This window comes from Heliangelus exortis, chromosome 2 (genome assembly GCF_036169615.1).
Source record: "Heliangelus exortis chromosome 2, bHelExo1.hap1, whole genome shotgun sequence".
Classification (NCBI taxonomy): Eukaryota; Metazoa; Chordata; class Aves; order Apodiformes; family Trochilidae; genus Heliangelus; species Heliangelus exortis.
The window spans coordinates 24,037,055-24,057,090 of record NC_092423.1 but is presented as its reverse complement, the minus strand read 5'-3'; the positions used below and the strand labels follow the sequence as shown (position 1 = coordinate 24,057,090).

General features: G+C 38.3%; 1 protein-coding gene across 4 annotated transcripts in view; it reads left to right on the top strand.

Moving 5' to 3' along the window:
• The window catches only part of CDK6 (cyclin dependent kinase 6), a 170,859-nt gene that overhangs the window by 64,413 nt on the left and 86,410 nt on the right, over window positions 1–20,036 (top strand). For all 4 annotated transcript variants that reach the window (XM_071735236.1, XM_071735233.1, XM_071735234.1 and 1 more), the window contains exon 3: window positions 4,625–4,760. In XM_071735236.1, coding sequence (XP_071591337.1) covers window positions 4,625–4,760 — 136 coding nt within the window. The remainder of the gene's footprint in view (window positions 1–4,624; window positions 4,761–20,036) is intronic.

Genomic DNA, 20,036 nt, shown 5'->3' with positions numbered 1-20,036 from the left:
ATACATTGGGTGTATGTGATTCCAAGTAGAAACTGGATTCTGTTAGCAGAGAGTTTGCTCCCTTCGAAAGTAAGAAAGCAGAAGATAATCTGATATTACAGGTAGGGGGAAAACTTTTTTTTTTTTTCCAGGAGTACACGGTTTAACAGTTGAGTTGAACAAAGGGTTTGTTGCTGAGTGGATTCCAGAGAACAGAAGAGTCTAAGGCCACTGCTGAAATTTGAACTCAAAGGATGCCTGACTGTCATTCTTTAATGTTTTTAGGTTGAGAGGCTGAAATTTGCTGTGCCCTTGAAAACCATGGACTCACAGGATTAACCTGAGCCAAAAGCAATGAAAGCAGAAGATATTCAGGCTCCCACAAACACATTATTTGTCAATAAACCTCAGTCATGACCTGTAATAGTCTTGTATCCCAATCTTGTCATGTTTATGTAAACACTGTCAATCACACATAATTTCTGTGCTGGTTTTCTGTCATGTGGTTAAATACATTTTGGAGTTAGGTTGAGACAATCAAACTCTTTCCGTCTGTGTCTTTGTCCAGGCTTAAAAGACCTTATGGCTGTAGCATATTATTATGCTATTGCTTACCATACCACGGTCGTCTTAAACTTCTCTCCTGCTCATTAGTTGATGGTTCAAGTTCTCTTTCTCTTTCATGCTTAAGCTAGGAAATAACTCTTCCAAGGCAGACATTGTTTCTGATAACATTGAAGTAAATCCATGTTACTGAAGAACTTTAGGACTGTGGCTTTGTTCAGGGTTGTGGGTGACCAGCAAAGTAAAAAGCTATGTGTTCCTGTTGGATTAGTAGACTATAAAATAACAATAAGCATTAGGATGCATTGGCAGTAAGTATATTAATTTTTTAGTCTTCCATTTGACTATGATCTGGCTAATTTTCTAGATGTACTTACTCATCTGTTCTGACAGTAGATGAAAGAGCTGGTGTCCTACAGCTTTTCAGGTCTTACAGTCGGATCTGTTTTTTGGAATTTCTTGCAGGTGCCTTGGGCTCGTAGGTTTGATTTCTACTGCTGCTCTCTCTCGGTTTGGTCTGGAAAAAAATGTCTATTCTGTTTTATTCCACAAGTGGGTAACTTTGTAGTGGTTCACAAACCGTCTCAGAAATAAGTCCAGTAACAGTCCAGTCCGTAGTTGAAACAGTTTTCAAAGCAATTGGCATAACTGTGTGTTTTCTTATAAAAGCATTAAGAATGCAGACTGCATGTTTTAAAATGAAGATGAACTGAGGTTGGATTTGTCAGATTATGTGCTTTTAGAAGCTGTGGAGACTTCAAGATGAATCATGACTTGATCATCTAGTTTTCTGCATTCAGAAAAAGCAAAGGTTTTTTGCATGAAGGCAGGTATTCTGGTATGTTATAGTAAGATACTCCAGGCACTAGACACATAAAACAGAGGTGTAGATGAGCAGCTGATGAGGTTTTTTTACTCTAGAGCAACCAACTGGAAAACGTGTCTGCATTAAAACACAGGTATCCTGTAAGTATCTATTCAAGAATGTTCCTTTTCAGATGGACTTGTCAGGCTGTGTATGACTCTGAGCCAAACATCTTGTTAAATACTTGCAGGATTTCCCACAGCGGATCTTTCTTTAATCAAATAATTCAAACGTTTCTTTTGTAAGTACAATAGAAGGGCAGGGCTTGTGTTTACAAAGTACTCAGTATGGAAATCCTGTATTAATTGATGTACATTTACTTCACTTAGGACAGTGTCCACGTTGTAACTCTTTAAATAAAAGGCCTTTTGCTGTTGCCTCATCCGGAGAGGCAATCACATGCAAAATGAATCCATCACGTCCAGAAAATCATGAGGAAATGGCTTGAGAGGTGTGCATTATAGGCAGTAGAGATGTTCCTAACTAAAGAAGACAACTTTATGGATACTTTTCTCACTGTGGATGTAAAAACATAGTTTACAAAAAGTAGTTTTATACATATGGAAACCACTAAATAAAGAGGCTTTGTCTTTCTTAATCTGTTTCCAGAATAATTAGCACAGGCAATGCCAGATGCTAGGGGTTTTGGTAATATTGCAAGTTCATAGAAACTGTGCTTTAAATTACTACCTTTCTAACACAGCAGCTGTACTTTCTGTGAGCAAAAATAATTTGCTTCTGCCTACTTGGTGTAGAATCCCATGTTTTCATTATTAACTGCACTACTGCATGTGAAGTTTCACACAAAGCATGTATAAGAAAGAAAATATTATTATTCAGTGATAGGTGACTAGAGTTGCACTCCTCTGAGTTCCTTATTTTGATGTGCCAGAAAATGCTAGAATCAAAATAAGACACACAGAATTAAGCAGAGAATCAGTATTCCCCTTCACAGTGAGTTAGAAATTACATGTTGCTTGTAGATTCTATACAGTGAAATCTTTTTTCCTTTTTTTTCTTGAAGTATAGTTTTGCTATAGTTGAAAAGATAATCTTGCCAGTGTATTAAGTACCTGGCAAAAAAGGTGTTTTAGAACATTTTTAGGTAAATGTAGGTCAACACAAAGGAATCATACAGTTGGAAATACTTTCCAGTGTTTATATTCAGATGTTCAGACCTGTCTGGCTCCTCTCTATTTGCATGTGTTGGGGTTATAGGCAGTCCGGCTACATTCCACATTGATTTATATAAATATATTGCAGATTATTAACCTCAAGCCAAATACCAGCAAATGTCAACTTTTCAGGAAGGTTTGTGACTTTTCACAAAACTGATTTGTTGTGTACAGGACATCTATCTTCTGTTTACACCCCATTGAGAGAATTATTAAAATAATATTATTTATCTTTATGAGAAATGTGCCCAGACATTTGTTATTACAGTCACTATGTTACCATAATAGTTTGATTAATATTAGTTAATATGATTACAGATGAAGTACAGATCAGTCTTTTAGTAGAGGTAGAGTGACAGTCTCTCCATATTTTCTAACTCCAGTTTTCAAGTGATTACTCACTGAAAAGCTTCTTTGAGCTGAAAAGGAATGTGCATAATTCTATTTTCAAAACACAGTGGCTAATAAACAATTTTTATGTGTGACCAAACATTATTTAGAAAATCCTTTTAAAGTGGGACTGCAGCCTTAACCTGTTAAATCTGTTATCTCAGATAAAACATACTGCCATCATAAACCTGGATTACAGTCTTCACAGATAGCTGTGCTTATTCTTATCTTCCCTTCTCTTGTGAAATATTCTGAGATTTAAGGTGAGAAGTAAAAACTCAGTACAAAGTCTTTTCCTAGTCTGTTTCTCAGATGTCCTGTTAGAATGGTAGTGACCTCCCAAGGCTTTGTGTGGAATCTCTTGCCTACATATAAAGCCATTCATCCTGGGACAAAGAACAAAAATACTACTTGATAATGTTATCAGAAATTTTGCACAAAGTAAAGAAACAGTTATTCTAAAAGGATGAAAGATTCCTGTCACAAAACCACATAATTATGCTGTGATTTTGACCAAAATTTCTTGTACCAGCACTAGTTTGTTGTCAATTTTAGGTTCTTCATTTTAACTGTATAGAGTTTTTTCTCAATAAGTGTATTGGTATATTATTTTAAAGTTACTGTCATGTAATAAAAATAGCTATTAGTTTTCTGTCTTACTACAGAGAGGAAGGCTTAATCTTACTTACATAATATAAAACTGAATTAATATACAAATGACTAAAGTACGAGAGCAGGGAACAAGGGTTCTTCCATCTGTAAGATGGTTTCCCACTGTGTTTTGGGAAGTAGGAATGGGACTTGAAGGATAGGGAGAGTCGTTGGTATGAGTATAGGTGTGAAACACAGAAGAATGGGCAGACATTTGTGAAGAGCATAAAATGCTGATTAAAGTTGGTACAGTCGGTGAACTGGAGAAGATGAAAAAAATCCTAATTAAAAAGATGAAACAAGAGAAAATAGAGAAATCAGATAGGAATGTGACATTATTATGAGCCCTGCAAATTATTTTTGATTTAATGTTGTTCAACAAAGCGAAATGTTAGAGAAATTTCAGTAAAAATATTACAGAAAGTGATGATGAAGAAAGCTTTGTTAGTAGTGGCATCTTGTTCACAAAGTTGTTTTCCAGACTGTATCCGGACTCTGATGGTATTTCTTGTGTCCAGGAACTTGCAAGAGTAATGAGCAAAAAAATTCTGTGTCTGCCAAAGGAGATTTAATTATAAAGCTGTGTAATGGGGAACATGGGAGTTATGTGGGAAGACACTGAATGTGTACGCAAATGCCCTGTATATTTTTTCTCCAAAATGTTTCACACATTTTTTTTTAAATGACTGTAAGTGCTGCAGCACAGGACATGGATAAATATCAAGTCCTTTCCTGCATCTCTAGTTGCTTTGTCCAAAAAATATTTTATCTTCATGTAATTATTTTACTTTGAACAGCTGATTAATTCTTAGTACTTAATCCTATTTCATAATTCACACATTAAAGGGAATTTTGCTATTATTGATGTATCAGTAGTTATCTCATTAATAAAGAGCTCAGAGATATACTGTAAGAAATTTAAGTGGACATGTATGAGCTGCCAGGTTCTTGTATACTGGTTCCCATATCCTTACCTTGTCTTTTTTTAATCTCTTCTCAGATTGTTTGATGTGTGCACTGTGTCACGAACAGACAGAGAGACCAAGTTAACATTAGTGTTTGAACACGTGGATCAAGACTTGACTACTTACTTGGATAAAGTTCCAGAGCCTGGAGTGCCTACTGAAACTATAAAGGTATTTAAGAAAAAAAGATATTGGATATTCAGAAAATGTTAGGTAGGGAGGGCAAAGAGATAAGAATGGACAAAATAAATCCTGTGCTCCTGTCCCCTTCGCTTTGCCTTTTGTTTCCCCAAGAGGCCTCTTCCATACCAGAAACCTCCAGAAAGGTTTCTATATGTTCCATAATTTTATCTCATATTCTGCATCTCTAAGGGAGGTTTTCTTCCCAGGATAGGAATTGCTTGCATTATCAATACAAAAATATGATACCAACTCCTCTTCTCTCCTGTGAGGCTCACAGTGAAGTGCTACACTGAGGACCATACCCTGAAATAGTTGACAATATGTAGAGGCCTGGGAAGAGAAGCACAGAGACCCTACATGTTCCTGCATTTTTACTGTGTCTGTTTAACAATTCTTGTGCTTTTTCTTTTTTCATGAGTAGAAATATTTTATGCTTTCAGAGACAGATTGTCTTGCATTTGCGTAAGTACTCTCTGAAAGTATGTTGTGTCATCTTAGTATGGCAAAAGTCCTCAGAAAGGAAAACATGAGTCCTCTCTGAAATCTAGTTGTTTTAATATTTTTTTTCATAACAGCTTCAAACCTTGGAGCTGTTTGTTCTTTCAGTATAAAATTAGACATAAAACTGATAAAGCTCTTGTATCAAAGTAACAAATGTAAGATATCAGTCAGTATCATTCCAGCAACATTGCTTTTGAAGTGACCTTAGTGGATAAAATAATTTTTTTAAAGTGGATACAGCTTTGATTCCATCCCAGAATTAGGCTGGAATGTATTTCTTGCATTTGAAGGGCTCTTTTATGATAATGCTTTTAGGTTTCTTCTTCCTTGTAGGGCTCTGAAGCTACTTAAAGGAACTGTATTTCAGTTTACACTGGAAAATAATACACAAGGTGACTGGCACATTCTCTAACTAAGTGTATTGAAATGGGTGGGAATTGAGTGGTCAAGCCCCTGAAATCTTAGTTTGAGATACATTTTGAGATGTTTCATTTAAAGAAAATAGAGGAGATGAGCATTGGATTTTCTAAAATCTTGTTCCAAATTTGCACTAGTAAATTCTAATACATATGCATGAATATACATTTCACAGAGGTTATATGCTGGTGAAATGGTTGACTTTACTTTTGAAAAGCACTGTTCTGCATATGTGGTTTACTAGTTCAACACAGCTGATATATCTGATAATCTGGCATAATAACAGAGAAAAATGAAGCCACAGAGAAACAGGGATGAGCAGTTCTGGTCTTTTATGTACAGTGCTTAAGTTCCAGTGTGGCTAGTGAAATCAGTGAGTGTAAAATTCAGTTTGTGGTGCATTCAGCTCTTTTTAAATGGGTTTAAATGTAAAATTGATGTTTATTTTGTCATCAGTGTTGATTTCAACATTTGCACAGTAGCTGATTTGTTATTTCCTGAATTGCTTGGCCTGGGACAAAAGAGATTTCATTAAATTAAGTTGTATCCTGTTGCTTCACGATTTATGTGAAAACACACATTTTATGGAGGTACTTTTTCTGACAGTCAGAGCTGATCATATGAGGAAGGTTCTCAAGGCTTATTCCCATATTTCTTATTTCTATACCTTTCTAATGATACAGTCTTTAGGGATATTCCTGGTAGAAACTGAAGCAAAGCACAGTTCTCCTGGCTGCAGGGAAATACTGCCATTTTGCAGCAACTGAGCACGTAACCCAGAGCACATGCATTTTTAAATGACTAATCTGACTTTTTATAGTTTGGCTTTTGAGGTTAATATGGATTTGTGCTTTGTTTCTTTCCAGACTTGCAGACAATTTGTGTAGAGTATTTCCCCCCTCCAGTAGCACAGCACAAAACAACTGCCTGTATTGTAAGGCCATCTGTTAAAGTTCTGCACGTGTCAGCAACACAGAGGTGCCAAATGAGCTGAGTAAGCTCTGGGTAGCTTGAAGTTGAGGGATCTAATACACCTCTGTGGCACCATGGTGAAAACTCAACAGTTGTTAGTGGAACTTGAATGATTTAAAATTTCTATGAGAGAAGTATCAGCCCCAAAAGGTCTTTTCTGAGTGACTTAACTACCATCATTATGTACCATTTGGGTCAGGGAGACTCAGGTATTGTTGGTTTGGGGTGTGCTGGGGTTTCTAGTTACCGTCAAGGAACACAAGTAACACTGGTACCATTTTTAAAGTTTCCTTTATGTTTAGCAGTCAGACTGCAGCAGTTCAGAAAACTTGATTGTATCAATCACTTAAACACAGCTAAAGCTTTTGTCTTAAGCTGTTCAACAATGTCTTTCTAAGATCCTAAGCCCTGCAGCAGAAGTCACCCCAGAGGTTATTTTAGGAACATATCCACAGGTGCCCATAAAATCAAAGAAAAAGCAGTTTCCTTTTGAGGCGTTGCCTTTTAGTCAAAATACTTATCCAGGATGTAGGACAGACATGGGTTCCTCCCTGTCATCAGGAGAATGAGTGCTCCAGCCCAGTGTTGTGGTTCTAGCTCTGGCTACTGAATTCTAGGTTATTCTGGACGGGGATACTTAAAATCTTTTCTGCTGAAGCCATTCCATTATTTTTTAATGGAGTATACTTTGGGCTAGAAGGATGAAGGATATGACTGCAAACACTCATGGACATGGCATTCACCTTTGAAAGAGAACTATGTTCAAGCCCTTAATGTAATGAATATGTCTTTGTAACTACTGGACTGCAGTCTTTGCTCACCCTCTGTGGCTTCCTCTGTCAGACCTGATTAATGTATGTTCCATACAGGATGAATCAGAAACAGCAATGAGAACATCTCCCTTCTTCCCTCTATACCAATCATGTCCTCCCTTCTTCTCTTCCTGGGATACTCCTTAACTTTAGGGCCATTTATGTGGAAATAGAAGGTACGAGTTCAGTTTCCTTAGGACACAGCTGTTGGTCTTTGGTTATTAGCAGTTGAGCCTCCTAGAGGCTTTGGTCTTTAGGAAATTTTGGTAGTTGACATAAGAAAGATTTAAGAAAAAAAATAGTTAAAGCATTTTGATGTGTAAATCTTTGGGACCGAAGCATGTTTAGGCTGGGTGGTCACATATAGATGTGGTGCTTATGAGGTGTGGTTTTTTGATCCTAAAGGATTTGGCTATATATGGTTGTTATAACACTAACTACATGCAAACAAGCTGATTTTGTTAATGTTTATTCAAGCTATTGCAACAATATTTAGCTTTAAATTAATGTATGCACATGCTGACTTGGTATAAAGGGCTGTAAATTAATTGGTTCAGAACTGGCACTTTGGAGTTCTTCTTGTCTTGTTCTGCCAGGCCAAGGAGTCTGTAAGAATGAGAGGAACTAACAAACTGTTCCCAGTGTTCTTTAATTTTAGTACTGAAAAACATTAACCTTGTGAGGTAATGTCATTATAAGTAAACTTGTGGCTTCTTGCAATAGTTTTCCTATAACTGATCAGAACTTAGCCTGCCCAAGCTGCACATGCTTACTGGACTGTGCCTGTTTCAATGTGGCAGTCAGCAGGGAACAGGACAAAAGTCTCTGGTATAACAGGGAACAGGACAATGGTCTCTGGTATAAGAGGTGCATATATTATCAATCATGGGATGTTAGAAGAGCAAGGAATGTCCTTCTACCCAGGTCTGTGATCTGTGAATCTTCATCATATTCCTCCCACCCTGGAACAGTGCAGCAAAAACACAGCAAGAACAGGTCTAGGTTACATCCATTTCACTCATATTTCCTGATTCCTCACTCAAGTGAAGGGCTTCTGTGGATATTATTCCTTTGCATAGGAAGCCAAGATCTCCATCTTACTCAGTGATTCAGATTTTGCTATTCAGATACCTACAATTTAGAAAGTACTGCAGTGAACCTGATTTCCTTTTTGTGAATTTGTCTGCTGATAGCCCAGAAATTGAATTTTAAAATATTACACATGGTCCTAGAACATTTGCATCCATGTGCATTTCCTGTAACTTACTTTACCTGCAGTCAAACCAAGCAGACCCATCACATCTTTTCAAGATTCTTAGAAAATTAATATGAAGATGTTGTTTCTCAGAAAGCAACCCAGTGTTCAGTGCTGAGAGGTGAGTCAGCAGCCATCTGCCACGGGTGAACCTTCTCAGTCGATCACGTATGAGATGTGGAGCAGATGTCACACGATCATGCAGTTCTGAAAACAGCACAAGGTATTCCAGGAAAACAGATTTGCCAGTACTGACAGTCTTCAGTGTGTGGCAATACTTCACAACATCAAAGTTAAAAGTCACTTTAAAATGTGCCTATTTAAATTAACAAGGATGATACTAAAAGAAGAACTGTTACTAAAATTTTCTTGTCAGTGCTTTTGTGGTAGAGAAAGAAGCAAAACTTAGCGAGGAGTTGAGAGTCCACAAATAACAGCTCAGATCCCCAGCTGATACTAAGGCATAAATGCATTAGCTTCAGTGAAATTATGCCTGTTTACAGCTGCTAAGGATCTACTTCTTTGTGAAATACTCTGCAGTAAATTTTGGTTTGAATCTCTATTATGAATTAAAGAAGAATTTCCACTATAAATAAATGAAAAACAAAAGGACTGAACTGATGTGTCATTGTGAGGTAAATTTTTTTTTTTTCCTTAAATCTGTTACCCTACTACCAGGGCTTGGACTGCTGTGTGGAAGATTTGGAGGAGAGAGAGCAGGTGCCCTGCTCAAGTGGCACACTCTGAGGGAAAGAGTAAAAAGGGAAAAAGAGTAAACACCTTTAAAAAGAGGATGTTCTCCAAGGGGTAGTGGTTCCCTCTGTTGCGGGTATTGTAATTTCTTTCTCATACTCTGCTGCCTGTAGAAACACAGCCACATCTCTGGTGGTGCAGGTGGTGACGTATGGTCTGACCAAGGGATTAGGAAGAATGAAGAGACTGTTGAGCACAGGATTCTACCAAATATAATGTGTTTGTACAGTTACTTCTTTAGCTTGGACCTTTTTACAGTCAGCATAGAGCCAGTGATTTTAAGTACAGTGGTGCTAAATTCTCTCCCAATCCTTACCATTTCCAAATTCCAATGCAAACATTTTCAAACTGATGATGTTGTATATGTCTTTTAGAACTGCTGTAGCAGAGGACTGCATAGAACTCCATTGCTTGCAAACTGAGACCTCATAAAAATGTATGGCACTCCAATAATTTTAAATCAGTCTGTCCTGACTAGGGTGATTTCAAATCATTGGAGCGCTTCACATTTTTTTCAGTTGTTCCTGTTTGGAAAGCAGTCAAGCAGCATTGTAGCATAACGCATGAAAGCAACCTGCCTGAAAAAAAAAGTCATTATGATTTTAATCTTTCAAAACAGTGATAGTGTATTAGAAATGTCACCATAAAAAGATGTCTGTCAAGGACTCTCTAAATAAACATCTCAACTTACTTTTCTTTTATGGCCCAAACTCTCAAGGCAGCACTACAGTCTAGTAAGGTCCTAAGGGACACATGCTTTTTGAAGTCAGAAGGAAGCCATTGTTTTCAGTAGATGGGAGGGCCAGAAATCATCTTCACTCAGAAAGTCCAAGGGAATTAAGAGACTGAAGAGATTCTGAATTGTGGGCAGGCATGGAGACTGAGCCTTTGGTAGAACAGAGTTTGTGACCAAGTCATTGCAAAATTGCAGTATCACAAACGCTGAAAGTGTAATGTTATTATCTTATAATTTCTGTTATTGGTGAAAAAAAAATTCTTATGGTCCTACTGCTCTGGGTTTCCTTGGGACATTCTCAGATTGTTAGTGACACTGGGTTTCTGGTACTGGAACATCAGCATGGTAGCAATTGCTATATGAAATGCTTTGGTGACACTGAAAGAAAGAAACTGAGCACGTGGTAGGAGTAATGCTCAAGCAGATGTAAAAGTGGGGCTAGATTGCCAGGCAGCACATCAGAGACAGTGCCATACTTTTCCATAGTGAGCCAGCACCAGCTCCTTGGAGCCTTTTTGAGATACTTTCCTTTGTCCTGTGGTGGTGGTGTTCAGTCACAACTTCCTCTGCAAGTAAATGTTGCCTCAGTGATCAACAGAAGCATCACCCATCATGTTTTCAGTCTTCATCAAAAATGAGATCCCACAGTTAAAGCAATTAAGAGGAAGGCGTTGCAGCTCATGGTGCATGGAAAGCAGTGACAGAACAAGAGACTGAAATGCCTGGAATTACCCATGTTCTAAATTTTGCTTACAACACATATGCTGCTTTTGACAAGTAATTCGTAGGTCAGACTGCAGCAGATGTGAGGTAAAGAGGTGACATTCAAGGAGCCATTCTTGATTTTTATGCAGGCAGATAGGAATCACTTTCATAATAGGAGTTTCTGCACTGGAAAGAAATCAAGCCCCCAGGCCTCTGCATACCCACAGAGCTGTACTTCACCCTGAAACAAGCACACAGAGATGGGGAAGAGGAGACAGAAGGACACAAATTGTGACAAGGTAGATATCTGGGAAACCTGGCCAATGTATTTTTTTCACTGAACTCCAGCTCCTAAGGGCTGAACTCAGCTGATCTGGACCAAGAAGCATTGCAGCAGGATACCTTTCCCACGTCAGCCAACCCAAGTTACTGCAGCTCAGATTAACTGTACTATAATATTCACAAAATGTTCATATTTATTCACAGCAAATACACAGCTGTAGTGTAAAATACTTCAAAAGTTGCTAACAGACAACTCATAGTTGATAGCTGCACTATCAAATCAATCAATTAAGGGTGTTTTTATTTATAAAATTCTTTTTTTCTATTTCACCCCAGGAGAAATGTAATACTCCTGCACTAGCTGTATGTGCTGCTTTTATGCCAGTATATAGGCAGGTTATTGTATCCCACAGTAAAAATCAGTTTGAAGCATGTTAATTTAGAACTGCACTGATTTAATCAAGATATGTTGTGTTTGTTTCTTTTTCTTTGTAATAGATGTATTTAGTTTATGCCAGTTCTGTACAAGAGGATAGGGATGGAACTTTTTTTTTAATTGCATGTTCTCATATGTAGAACTTAAAATTAGCATTAAGAATCCTAAAATATTTATATATAGACATGTAATCACACATACATATAATTATTGTAAAAGCCCTGTAACATTTGAAAAAAAAAAGTTATTGGAGCAAGTGGAAGAAAGGGAGAGAGAAAGTTAATGATCATCACTCTGCTGTCTGTGGAGTTCAAAATAGCTGTGGGCCAGAAGAGTCCAGAACTGGCAACTCAGGTGCTTAGAGAACAGTCCAAAGTACAGGAATACAGAAGGATTAACACCAGTTTTCCTCCTGTGCCTGCAGAGTGGTTTGGTGTATAGTGTCTTTACATGGACACATGTGAATGCATATTTCACATATGCTGCTGGTCCCCAGACTCCACCCCATAGGCTTGTATTTCAGCTAAGCTGGAATGAGGGCTGTTCCAGTCATAGAGTGGGAATAAAATGGGACCCAGCAAAGACTGTGCCTCTCCCTCCTACTCTGTGTGTTGGATCAGAGATGTATGGAGATCCTCATCCCACCTGGCCCTGCAGGTACCAGAATAGACATGGTTCCTCCCAGCTTTCTGTCCTCTGGCCATGAAGGGCAGACCTGCAAAGCACCAGCCAGTGGAATCAGTCAGTTGCATTCAGCTGCTGAAGCAACCAAAGCCAAAACCTCTGACACTCGGAGAGCTTCCAGTGATTTCAACTCAATGTTCTCTGTATTTTCAGAGAACATTTTCTCCAGCCCTTTCTTCTTTCTGCCCCTTCCTTCCACCTTCATTTTTTCACCTCACTTTCACTCTGTATTTACACTATTGCACTCTCCTGTGCTTTCCTTCCCTCCAGAACTTTTCTCTCCATCACTATTCTTTCCATTTTTCTTATCCCCTCCTAAGTGACTCTATGCCATAAAAGAGTAATATCATGGAAGTGTCACACTGTTTCTCCACCTGGGATCTGTCTTATCCATTTTTTTGGTCAACTTTTAATGGAAGAGGCTGTGTGAAAACCTTTGACTGTATAATGCTCACCGTAACAGGTCCTCCTTTTTGTCTGGCCTCTACACAATGCCTTGTTGAACATGAGTCATGATAATTAGATCCTACAAGAGGATTATTTGTCTAAAATAGTGCTTCTCCTCTGCTCTGTTCTTTCCCCACGAGAGCCACTTCACACATTTACACAACTGCATCCTTTATATATCAGTGCTCTGTAATCAGCGTATGGTTCATGTTACAGGTTTCTCAGGTTTCAAAGCAAAATAAAATGACCTTTCTTCCATTTGGAGAATATCCCTCTTTTTAAGAAGTCCAAACAAAGACACACATTATTATCAAACTCAAAAGCAGCTGCGAGAAGACAGAAAAATTAGAGTGGAAATATGAGTGAAGTAACAAAAATGCCGTGTTGTTTGCTTTCAATGAAGCAGCAAGGGAGAATTTAGAAATTAAAATTATTAATTTATTTGTAGTTTTAATAAAGCAGACATGGGTTTGTAATATTTGCCAGAGCACAGTTATAGGTCAGATCCTTCTGTGGTGTAACTGTTGACTTCTTTGAGTTGTCCAGGGCTGAGTGTGGTGCAATGCTATTAGCATCAGTTAGCAAGCGGCCTGAACAGTTTGCAATTAAGAAAGAGCAAATTACAAAGGCTCAAGCTCCTAGATCAAATCTGTCCTTAATTTTTGTGTTGGAAGCCTTATCCAAAGACTCATGAGCATGAGTTATCTCTGTTATCATAGATACAGAACTCATATATGTGGCAGCTATACAGTGCTACCATTTATGTCCATGCTCACAAAACTTTTACATTCATGCTGGGATCTACAGTTGAACTTTCTGGATAACCCTAAAAGGAGCAGAGGCTTTGCTCCAGCAAAGCACTTAAACTTCTGCTTAATTTTATGTGAACTGATTGCTCCAGCTTTGAAAAAACTGAGGTTGAAAGACTGAGAATTAGAGGAGAATCAGTTCTTATTCCTGACCTGGTGAATTCCAAAGTTAGAGCAAAGAAGAATTGAAACCGTTGTTTCCGTTGCCTCAGATTAGTCACAAACATGTGTTTTGCTTGTGTTTAAATGCTTTGTCAGGGTGAGGAAGTAGTCTTCTCTCAAAACTTATGTGTAAGCAATGTGTGTGCCTTTGGAATCACACCCTGATGGTTCACAAAAGTGTGTCACAGTTGGTCATCATAGTCAACTGACTCAGTAATGCAAAAGGGCTCTGAGAATCATAGGTTTAATGGACTGCTTTGTTGTTAGGATTTTTTTCATTAGTATCATAAATTCTGGCCACAGAATTTATCCCCTTTGCCTTTGAGAACTGTGGGCCTTGAGAATAGACATTTAAAAGAAGTTGGTTTTTACCATCATGACCAGCTCATTAGAAGCTAACACATTACATCTTTATTAATGTTGAACAGTGTCTCATACCATAAGTGGCCCACTGAAATTAGTGGCTTAATTGCAAAGAAGATTACTACTCAACAGTTTTCAGTGTTGCTAAATACGTGAATTTACAAAAAGCACCATAGGAATTATAAGTATTTCTAAAACATCCCACTTCTTTGGTCCGTGCAGTAGGAAGCTTTGCACTGTAACTTAAAAATGCCAAAAATACTTAAGAAGACATGTTAGCCATCTCTTAAGAGCATTTAATTTCCAAGCCCATAAATTCAGCTGCTGAATTTTTGTCCTTTGTTTTAGGATATGACAGTTCTGTTGCATAACTACAATTAAGGAATCTTAGAATGCTCAAAAATGTTACAATATTCTGTGGCTATAAATGTGGAGAGTCCTTTTTCATTTAATTTTACAGCAGGGAAGGGGCACTGGAATGGCAACATGTTGCCTTTTTTTAACATGTAGTTTATGATTCATTCTAAAATACTCTTTCACTTGGAATTCAGATACTCCTGTTCTGACAAGTAGAGTATTTTAGCAAGGACATTTTAGAGAGAAATTTTGACAGTAACATACTCCTCCCTTAATGTTACAAAGGAAATGTTTGCTATCCAAAACTAGAGACCACATTTAAATGGAAAAGGTTTCAAAAGAGTACATAGGATGTTGCAAATGTAAAATGCATTTAATGAAACAGTATAGAGATGTCTTTCATGTATTTTAAATAAAAAATGTCTAATTTGGGATTTGAGAAAGTCAACAACAATCTCTAAACCCTATCCTTGTTATCACAAGGTGTAGTATTTGGTGTATCGGTGTCATTCACTGAGAAGCAACAGGGACCAGAAAGTAAAAGACTTATAAAAACATGAAGTTAAAGAAGGAGAGACCATTTTACAAAGCATTTTTATTATATTCTTGCCTTGATTAGAATATATCCCTTTCTTGCTTTTTATTTGCTCACATAATTCCTGCTTGTGTCTATAGGGCTTATTGAAGTCATAGGAAAAGGAGAATAGAGGCCAAGCTGCGTGGGCTATAGTGAACCAAAACTGCAAAGAGATGCATACTCGACAGAGTTTAAAATAAAAATAAACCACAGTTTCTTTGCTTGGTTTCTGGAGCAGAAAGTCGCAAAACAAGCAGAAAACTTCTGGTTCTTGATGAAATGGGTAGTTTATCTTCCTTACATCAACTGCCTTGAATGTTTCAGACTTTACCCTTCATTTCAATGAAAAAAGTTTAGACATAATTTAGAGTAAGTTTATGTGTGTGAAACCTGGGCCTTGGAAAAATTTCAGAAGTAGCTTTAGCCTTATGTTTGCATTTTGTTCTTTTGTAAATGTGGCAGAGGTAACCTTGATTTGCTAGTTAGTGGAGTCACACTTTATTGTGGCAGAAAACTAAGAACAGTCCTTCAGTGAAAATAACAAAGACCTACCCCATGGTGATTGATGAGAACGTTGTACAAGTGAAATGAGCTGGAAAGTCATTATCTTGTCTTTTCCTTTGCCACAGGAAAAGCATAACAGAGAGATTTCTTTTCTTCTGGTCCTGATAAGGAATCTAACGAAGCATAAGTAGAGGTTACACAGCATGGAAATGTGTTACACCCAGCTGCTCACTAGCTTACAAAGCTGCAGTAAATAATACAGTTGCTATTTAATAAACAAAAGAAAACAGAAGTCCTTTGATAGTGATCCCTAGCCTCTCTCATTTGCCCTTCTGAAGATACAGTTTGTTTCTACTCAATTGATTGTCATTTTGGAATAACCTAGAGTTTGATATTGTATTGCATGATTTGTTATGTTGGGTTTTCTGTTGATAGGGGAAACAAAAGACTTCTCATTCTGGGACCCAAGTCAGCAAAGCACAGGCACATGGTTTCCAGGTTGTCTGGATCACAGCTACTTTCATTCTCAGTTTTTCCATGAATGGTTACAGTGAAGATACACAAGAAGACACGTTGTTTCCTTTTACAAATTGGCTTATATAATCAATAGCATACTTTTTTGCTTGTCACAAGTTACGCTTTTGAGAAGCAATGGTGCTTTGGTCACAAGCTACCTTTGTCATGTGCATCACTTGTGACACCTTGAAAAGATATTTCATAGAAGCAGTTTGTTCTGTTGATTGATTGTCTCTTTACAAGCTAACTTTGAGCATACCTTTGGCTTTATATTAAAAAGTTTGTTGTATTCAGCATTCGGGTAGGTGGAGGAATGGAGAAAATATTGTGCCTGTGAAACTTTGAAGGCAATCTTCTCCCATCCCAAGACGCTTATTGACTGTCATGTTGTACCTTTCCCCCCATCCCCATGCCTCACACTTACCCCCCTAAGCAGAGCTGATTATTGTCTATTGTGCTAACATTAAGAAATAAGTAGGCTCATTCCTCATCGAGTCACTAGGAGTTGAAGATTCCTTCTTTTTTAAGAACCAGTCAAGTATTCAAAAGAAAACAAGGTGAGGTTTGTACTAATTTACACTAATGTAAATCAGAGTCATTTTGCTCAGAACTGGAGGGGCTGTGGCCCGTGGCATTTAAGAGAGACTGGGCAGATGTGTGGGACCATGACCCACCACTGCAGCCACAACAAACATCTCAGGCACATCAATACCCATTAGAGTTTGATATATAGCAGATCCAGGGATGAGATGCTGACACATGCTAATAGTTGGCATCTTCTGTTGATCTCAGTTGCTTGGTAATTACCTGTCCTGTTGGAACCACCAACCTGAAGAGGTGGAGTTGGAATCACAGGGCCTGAAAGTGAGAGTGGTGGAAGAGGAAAGGTCTGAGTGGGATGGGGTGCAGTGAGGGTATGAAGAGAAGGATCAGAACTCGGGACAGGAAAGGGTAACAGCGCTCAGGAGGGGAAGAAAGGACATAAAGGAAAAGGTAGGAAGTCAGAAAAGCAGAAAGTGATAGACCACATAAGTGAAAGGGAATGGGAAGCCATTCCCCTAGACTGGTGCTGTCAGCAGACTTCTCATCCATTTTGTGAAACGCATTTGTGTACTTGCCTGAGTCCTCTTGCAAAATCTCTTCTGTGTGCCTTGTCTGTAGGCTAAAGTTCTTGCCTGATACACTTGTAAAGCTGTTGTTTCAAGAGCTATTGGTTTTTTAATTCAACATAATAGACTTGCAAATGAAGTGCTTCAGTAAATATGAAGACCTCAGTCTGCTGAGTGCTTCTCAGGAACAATTTGCATTTTTCCTATTTTAAGGATACTAAAGCATCAGTAAAATTTGCATCCTGGGGACTACTTTGATAGTTCATATGCTAGCACTGCAAACCTGTACATACAGTTCTTGGATTATGGCTGCTGGCCAACCTGGTTCCAGCAGGCTACTGTCCCTTCTCAGCTCTCACTTGAAGCCCATTTCTACCCATAACTTAAGTCTAAGATAACTTTTCTCTTGAGTATATCCTTGGTTTTCTTGAAGGTTGTTCTGCTTTTATAACTGAAAGTAAATTCTAGATCTTTGTAGTACTTAACAAACATTAACCAGTTAATCTTTGCAACACTCATGAAGTAGTTAACCATTATCCCTGAATTCATAATATGGAGCAAGAGAGTAAGCAAAGTTAAATAAACTCCTGTGACTAGAGCTCATGTAGTAACTGACTCTGATGCTGACCAGTTTCACAGCACTGACGAGCATCATGATAATTCTGCCATGAAAGTCCATTGGAAGCAAAAAACCCCCCAAAAACCAAAAGAACCTAAAACTGCTGAAAAGTGGCTTTTGAAAAGTGAACAACTGAGCTTTATTTATCATGTATTCACTGGAGAGGCTAGGAAGGGATTGTCTTCTTATTTTCCTCTGTGTTCACATCTAATAAAAACTGTTAACTATTTAAAAGAGTGTCTAACTCAAGAGAGTGGCTAAATTTCAATGTCTGGTGTCATGCTGTCACTTTTGTCTCAGACAAGGGTGGCTACATCACTCTGAAGGTCCTGCTAGTTCTGGTAGGTGTGGGAGGAGAATGGGAATATTAAAAAACAGTGGAACCAGCTCAGGTCTTTGAAAATTGATGGATAGAGTCCCAGTGACTTCACTGGGTTTTAGTGTGCCTAACATAGAGCTATCTTATTTCATAGCATGCAAGTGCTGTTCATGAATATGCTAAATTCGTAGGATTTTTTATGTAGAAGAAATGAAAATTAATTAGGCCCAGAGTCCAAACTCCACAGTAACCCAAACTGCTAATTCACAAAAATTGACTCTGCTATCCTGTCAGGCTCTTATACAATGCCTTGAGCTCCTGTGTATCTGTAGATGTCACAAAATATATTTCCTTATATATGTCAGGAAATGAAGCAGCCCTGTATTATAAGTTTGAACAATTTTTCTATTAAACAAAAATTGCTGAACTAAGAATGTAACTTAAAAGAAGCCACAGGAATTGGGTGCCCACGTCCTATTGATTTTCAATGATGTTTGGGTTTTTAATCTGTAGTATCATATTAACTGCACTTATTTTCTGTTTGAAATAAGCATAACTTATTTTCTTGTTGCCATGCAGGTGTTTCATAAAGAACTCATGCGACTGTTACTGTTTAAAAAAAACATCTGAGTGAGAAATTAAAGGAACGGTCTTCTTGAGCCTTTTGTATCTAGCCAAGGATTTGACAGTTTTCAAAAAAGTCTTGGCTGAAATGTTCAAAGCTGCCTTGGCTGTAGAAGAGCTGGTCATCCAAATCCCCTGGGATGCTTCTAAAGTCTCATCCTTTGTTGTTATGTATCAGCATATAAACTAATCTCAGCCTTCTTGATGGCACACTGCAGGCAAATCCAATGAGAATTTCTGCAGAAATGTCAGTAATGTTGCCAAGGTGTTGACAGACTGTTAGGAAGAGAAGCCTCTCATGAATCTCTATGTATTTATATAATTTCAGTCTTCCTCTGGACCAGAATCCATGTGGTCTAGGCTGTGACTGAGCATGTTAAGATGTTAGTCTTTGTTCTGAGATTAACCCTTCCTGTGCTTAGGTGACAGTGTAGTGCAGTCATCTTACAGGGCCTTCCCCTTCCATTAGTGTTAGCTTAAGCTAGCAGACCCCAGAAGATAAATTTACAGATCTACTCTTCTAGGAGACTTTACCTCCAAAGTCCAGACCTGTTTGTAAAGCATTTTTCTTGATGTATGTGCACAGCATTGTTTCAGCTTTCTAATCACTGACCAGCTGGCTTGTTAGTGAATAGGGCTGTGGGCCCCTTGCCACATTTCATGTGAGGTCTTGGCTGGGTGGCCAAGCAGGCAGCCTGCAGCCAGTGTCAAAGCAATTCAAGAGGTATTGGCACAGCAGTGTCCCCATTAATTTCTGCTTGTCACATGCTGTCATGCAAGTTACACCAGAGAGGAAATGACCGTTAAAAAAAAAAAAAAAAAAAAAAGTAAAAAAAAAAAAGTGTATGCTTGTGGCACTTGGTCCCCTCCAGACGTTATCCCTGAGGTTAAACAAGTGGATACAATTAGCTGCTATCCACAGACAGCTGCAGGGAAGGAGACGCCGAGATCTGGGCCCCACAGCAACGTGTCTTTCCTGTTAGAGAGCAGTAGTGGCTGTCAACATATGCCATATTTTTAACTCTTCTTGAAGTCTGAGTAAATTTAAAAGAGCTAGTGTGACCAACAGTGTCACAAAGGTGCTGGTAAATAGCTGTAGTGGTGATTGAACAAGGGTTTTGTTGGTGACATTGCTCATGCAGACCAATGAGAGCGGCTCTGGAGGAGAATTGGCTCATCAGGGGTTGATAATTTACTGTAGTTGTAGATTCTGGCAGGGAGTGAGACACTGATTTCTGTGAATACTTCTCGGAAGATACTGAAGTAGTTAAAGGGAGATACAACCAGCTGCGTGGATGTTCTGGG